Here is a 6,265-nt window from a genome sequence, read left to right on the forward strand (position 1 = left end):
ATGGTTCCTGAGCAGAGGCCTGGCCCCAGGAGCTCAGGCAAGAGGGAGCCCAGCAGCGGAGTGAACAGTCACCGTGGGGTGTGAAGGGCAGGACGGGGCAGCTGGGGGTGGAGGATGAGCTCGGTTTGCCTGGGGGAGGCAGGGAGGAGGTGAGGAGTTAGAAGTAGATTGCCCTCCTCCTGCTCAGTTCTTTGTAGAGAGTATCTGTAGGGTCCGAGGAGGGGCCCTGGTTACTCCTTCTAAACCCAGTGCCACCAGGAGAATGACTCCCAGGCTGTGAAATACTGAAATTTACAGAAACTGAGCTAGGTCACCCTGAAAGCTGTCCTGTGAGACGAGGAGAAAGGTGACTGGTTCTAATATGTCCTTCAGCGTCAAAGATTTGTAAGTTTTACGCATTAACCACACTCCTCTGGGCCGGCTGCTTGTCTGACCCGGACGATGTGGATAAGGCTCTGAAATACCTGGAGGTGAGGAGGCAGCATGGTGGGCTGCTACACCGGGGCAGGACCACCTGCTTGCTCCCTGACTCTGACCTGTGACCTCTGGCAAGTGGCAGCCACACATCCCAACTCCACCCAGTGTCTTAGCATGCAGGTCCCACTTCGGCCACAAGGGGGCGGCTGTGAGCCGAGAAGAGAAGGCCCAGGAGGGGTCACCTGGCTTTAGGAGGGTCCAGCCTCTTGGCTCCCTGTCCAGCCCCCACCCACAGCCATGATAATGTCTGGAACCTTCTAGGACAGCCGGATCCTCACCTACCAGTATGGAATCCCGACCTCTCTCCAGAAGACAGGCCAGCAATGGGACTTTCCCAATGCCTGGGCCCCCCTGCAGGACCTGGTCATCAGAGGTAGGGAGGCAGGGATGGGGCCTACCCCACCTCAACCCCACGAGGATAGAGGCTCAGCCTCCCTGGCACTCGGGAGGCGAGAACAAAGGATGCAGAGGCCTTTCTCTAGCTTCTCTGCTCTCTCAGCCTCTCAGCAGTTACTCCTGCCCCCACCTGTCAGGGGAACCAACCCTCTACTCTCCTTAAGCCAATCTAGACTAAGAGCAGCTTGGCTTCTGGTTCCAGGAAGGAGGTCTTAGCACCTGGGCCTCTTCCAATCCTTGGGAGAATAAGGTTCAGACCTCTGCTTCCCTGGGTTGGGGGCTCTGGCGATTTTGGGTCCTGCCTGGGAAATGAGATCCCATACACTACCTGCACCAGCCAAAAAAAAAAAAAAAAGGGACATACAGATGGCCAAGTGGCACATGAAAAGATGCTCAGCATCGCTGATTATTAGAGAAATGTGAATCAAAACTACAATGAGATATTACCTCACGCCAGCCAGAATGGCCATCACCAAAAACCCCACAAACCATAAATGCTGGAGTGGGTGTATGGAGGTTCCTTAAGAAATTAAAAATACAGCTGTCATATGACCCTGCAATCCCACTGCTGGGCATATATCCAGAGAAAAACATGGTTCAAAAGGATACATGTTCCCCAATGTTCACTGCAGTGCTGTTTACAATAGCTAAGACATGGAAGCAACCTAAATGTCCATCCACAGATGCATGGATAAAGGAGATGTTGTACATGCATACAATGGAATATTACTTAACAGTAAAAAGGGACGAAATTGGGTCATTTGTAATGATGTGGATGAACATTGAGTCTGTCATACAGAGTAAAGTAAGTCAAAGAGAAAAACATATCATACATTAATACATATTTATGGAATCTAGAAAAATAGTACTAATGAACCTATTGGCAAGGCAGGTATAGAGACGCAGACATAGAGAATGATCTTGTGGACACAGGGAGGGAAGGAGAAGACGGGACAAATCGAGAATAGCATTGCCATATATACACTGCTGCTGCTGCTGCTAAGTCGCTTCAGTCGTGTCCGACACTATGGGACCCCATAGACGGCAGCCCACTAGGCTCCCCCATCCCTGGGATTCTCCAGGCAAGAACACTGGACTGGGTTGCCATTTCCTTCTCCAATGCATGAAAGTGAAATGTGAAAGTGAAGTCGCTACCATGTGTAAAATAGAGAGCTGGAGGGAAGCTGCTGCATGACACAGGGAGCTCCGCTCTGTGATAACCTAGAGGGGTGGGATCAGGGCTGGGTGGGAGGGAGGGAGGCTCTAGAGAGAAGGGATATATATAAGCTGAAACACAACATTGTAAAGCAATTATACTCCAATTTTTAATAAATAGATAAAACAGATAACCAACAGGGGCCTACTGTATATCATGGGAACTCTGCTAAGTACTCTGTAATAACCTTAATGGGAAAAGAACTTGGAAAAAGAATAGATAACTTAATCAGTTTGCTGTACACCTGAAACCAATACAACATTGTTAATCAACTGTAATCCAATATAAAATAAAAATTAAAAAACAGAAAAAGACTTAAAAAAAAAAAAAGCCTTGTATGAGAAGATCCTCAGAGTCCTCCTGCCCAGAACGAGATGGGGGAATTAATTGTCAGACTTTGCAAAGCCGGTGCCCAGCACATTCAGGGGCAGTGGCGGCACCTGGCGGTCATTCTTTGGCACTGCAGGGCTCAGCCGCTGGCCAGAACAGCTTCTCCCTGTAAGGGGCTCCCATTGCTTGCTTCCCTAGAGGCCTGGGGTTGGGGGCTGGGGCAGGGCTTGACCTTAAAGCTCATCCTCTTGTCCTCAGTATGACATCAGCAACGGTGGACAGCCAGGTGGTGGAGGGGAGTATGAAGTTCAGGTGAGTGGGCCACATCCTCCAGGGAGCTTCAGGGCTGTACTGTCCCTATAACTGGCCATGACCTCCCCTCTCTGGGCCTCAGTTTCTTCTGTGGAGGCTGCATCCCAGGGAGGAGCCCGACTGATGCTCCCTGGTACCCCTGGGGCTGGGGGGCCTGGGTCTCTAGGTGGGGATCCCACAACCCATAAGAGGACTTGGGGGCCTGCCCAGGGGTCTTGCCCCATGGACCTTACCTTTCTCCAGGAGGGATTTGGCTGGACCAATGGTGCGGCTCTGATGCTGCTGGACCGCTATGGGGACCGGCTGAGCTCAGGGGCCCAGACCGCTCTGCTGGCGCCCCACTGCCTCGCAGCTGCCCTCCTGCTCAGCCTCCTGCCACGGTGACGGGCCTTCAGGTCCCCATCTGGCTGCAGCTCCTGCCGATTCAACCTCCACACGTGTCCCTACCTTCTCCTGCGCCTCAATCCTTTATCCCTGGAAAGCTCACCCCGCCCCCTCCTTGTCCCCTCCCCCAGCCCAGTCCTTGGTCATAACGGAGTGGGGGCAGGGCAAGGATCTGGGGGTCATGGTTGGGCTCTGGATCTGTCCTGGAACATTTAATAGGCTGGAAATGCTGCATCATGAATCAGACCTAGTCTCCTTTCCCACGAACCCCAACTCCATGCCGCTCACAACCAGGCCTCCCAAACACATAGTCCAAAACTGCATTATTGTTTTGCTGAGATGCTTGAAAATGCTTAAAATCACCCAGCCTGGGGTCCTTGAAACCAGGGGACACAAGTCCCAAGAAGTGGAATCAGAACAGTGTCAAACACTGCCCTCCTAAACTAGCCCTTCAGGGAAGTTCAAATTTGAAAGCATTAGTCTAGATCATTTTATGTCTTTAGAGATTTTTTAAAATAGAGCAATCAGCCAGCAGTTATTTTATCAGCTGAATGTACTCAGGGGGAGAAAGGAAGATCACTGTCATCCCAGGATTACTAAGGGTATAATCAAAGCTGAGCCTCCTAGAAGCAACATACGCTTAACACCAAGGGAGGGAAATAGCCTTCACTAAAATAAACTAGGCAGTCACTCCACAAATACACATACAGATAATAATAACAAGCCGTGGTTGAGGGGCATGGGGAAAGGGAGATAGTCCCCCGGTTTGCTGCTGCTGCTGCTAAGTCGCTTCAGTCATGTCCGACTCTGTGTGACCCCATAGACGGCAGCCCACCAGGCTCCGCTGTCCCTGGGATTCTCCAGGCAAGAACACTGGAGTGGGTTGCCATTTCCTTCTCCGATGCTTGAAAGTGAAAAGTGAAAGTGAAGTCGCTCAGTCGTGTCTGACTCTTCGAAGTCCCATGGACTGCAGCCCACCAGGCTCTTCCATCCATGGGATTTTCCAGGCAAGAGTACTGGAGTGGGGTGCCACTGCTATCTTATCCTAAATGTCTATTTCCCAACAACAACAACAACAAAAATTATGAGACATGCAAAGACACAAGTATCACACATGCACACAAAGCAGAGAAGAGAAATTGCCTGTAAGAGTGAACAAATGTGGAGTTAAAAGTGAAAACTTCAAAGTGACCACTATAAGTATGTCCAAGGAGGTAAAATACTTAAAGAAGTAACGTATAGGACTCCCCTGGTGGTCTAGTGGTTAAGAATCTGCTTGCCAGTGCAGGGGACATGGGTTGGATCCCAGGCCTGGGAAGATCCCATGTGCTGCGGGGCAAATAAGCACGTGCACCGCAACTGCTGAAGCCTGTATGCTCTAGAGCCAGCAGGAGAAGCCCCTTCAGTGAGAAGCCGACACACCAGAACTGGAGAACCGCCCCCGCTCTCCACGAATAGGGAAAGCCGTGCACAGCAATGAAGACCCAGGGCAGCCAAAAATATAATTAATCAATTAATTTAATTTTAAAAAGATAACATCCATGTTGATGTTTGACAGAAAACAGTAAAGTTCTGTAAAGCAATTATCCTTCAATTAAAAAAATAAATTTAAAAAAAGGTTAACCTCCAGACTCCTTTATATGTTTTTTAAAAAGAAGTACATGATAGTGTTGCACCAAATAAAGAATATAGAGAAATTATTATTTTTAAAAAACCAAACAAGGGTTTCCAGTTTTTAGTTCAGCACATAAGGAACTTGGAAGTCATCAGTCTGTTTTAACAACACTGAAAATTAACAACTCTCAGATCAGTCAGAGATTGAAGTAACAGGGCAAATTGATAGCCCCCAAATCAGAGAGACAAGTGGGTACAGAGAATCACGACTTACCAGAGCAAAACCTTGCAAGTCAAAACTTCTGCAGGAGTAACTATTAGGTTTCTTTTACCCAGTATACCATGTCCAGGCTTCAACAAAAAATTACAAAGCATACTAAAAGAAAAAAGAAAAACCAGTTTGAAGAAACAGAGGAAGCACCAGAATCAGACTCAGATATAATAAGGATGTAGGAACTATTAGACCAGGAATTTAAAAACAACTCTGGGCTTCCCTGGTGGCTTAGCAGTAAAGAATCCACCTGTTAATGCCAGAGACGTGGGTTTGATCCCTGGGTTGGGAAGATCCCCTGGAGAAGGAAATGGCAACCCACTCCAGTATTCTTGCCTGGAGAATCCCATGGATAGAGGAGCTTGGCAGGCTACAGTCCATGGGGTCGAAAAGAGTCAGACACGACTGAGCGACTTCACTTTCACTTTCACTGTCCTCGTGTCCAGAGCACCCTCCACTGATCTGCCGCTTGTAGAGCAGAGCCTGGAACTTTTTAATTGAAGTATAATTGATTTGCGACATTGTGCCAATCTCTACTGTACAGCAAATGACTCCTAGACATAGACATGGATACATTCTTTTCTATGCTTTTCTATTATGGTTTTTCCCAGGAGATTGGCTATAGTTCCCTGTGCTAAACAACAATATGATTGATATGCTAAGGGCTCTCATGGAAGAAGTAACCCTGCAAGAAAGAGATGGGTCACGGTGAGCAGAGAGATGGACATTCTTAAAAAGAATTAAAAATAAATGCTTGAAATAAAAACACTGTAACAGAAACAAAAACTGCTTCCACAAACATGGAAATTAAATAACACACTTTTTAGACAATCAAAGAATCGAAGGAGAAAATATGAGGGAAATTAGAAAATCCTTACAAATGAATAAAACAAGGACACGAAACACCAAAATTTATCGGATGAAGCAAAGGCAGTGCTTGGAGGGAAATTGCAGCTCAGTCGTGTCCGACCCTTTGCAACCCTGTGGACTGCAGCCCACCAGGCTCCTCTATCCATGGGGTTCTCCAGGCAAGAATACTGGAGTGGGTTGCCATTTCCTCCAGGGGATCTGACTGACCCAGGGATTGATCCCAGGTCTCCTGCATTGCAGGCAGAGTCTACCATCTGAGCCACCAGGGAAGCTGCACAGGTCCACATTTAAAAAGGAAAGAGATAGGATAACTGGCAGTTGAGTGAGCGGGACGCACGGGGCCACTGGGCAGCAGGGACTCATTGCTGGGGCCACAGGCACACAGCCTGGTGTCG

The 6,265-nt window shown here is 48.4% G+C and overlaps 1 protein-coding gene across 1 annotated transcript; it reads left to right on the forward strand.

Annotated features, from left to right (window-relative positions):
* The first annotated feature begins 746 nt into the window (after positions 1 to 746).
* On the forward strand, positions 747 to 3,285 carry LOC113905118 (trehalase-like). The gene is made up of 3 exons (XM_027562115.1): positions 747 to 850; positions 2,678 to 2,731; positions 2,975 to 3,285. Exons 1-3 carry the CDS (start codon positions 764 to 766, stop codon positions 3,113 to 3,115), a joined length of 282 nt encoding a protein of 93 aa, XP_027417916.1. The 5' UTR covers positions 747 to 763; the 3' UTR covers positions 3,116 to 3,285.
* Positions 3,286 to 6,265: the final 2,980 nt, after the last annotated feature.

This window comes from Bos indicus x Bos taurus, chromosome 15 (assembly GCF_003369695.1).
Source record: "Bos indicus x Bos taurus breed Angus x Brahman F1 hybrid chromosome 15, Bos_hybrid_MaternalHap_v2.0, whole genome shotgun sequence".
Taxonomy (NCBI): domain Eukaryota; kingdom Metazoa; phylum Chordata; class Mammalia; order Artiodactyla; family Bovidae; genus Bos; species Bos indicus x Bos taurus.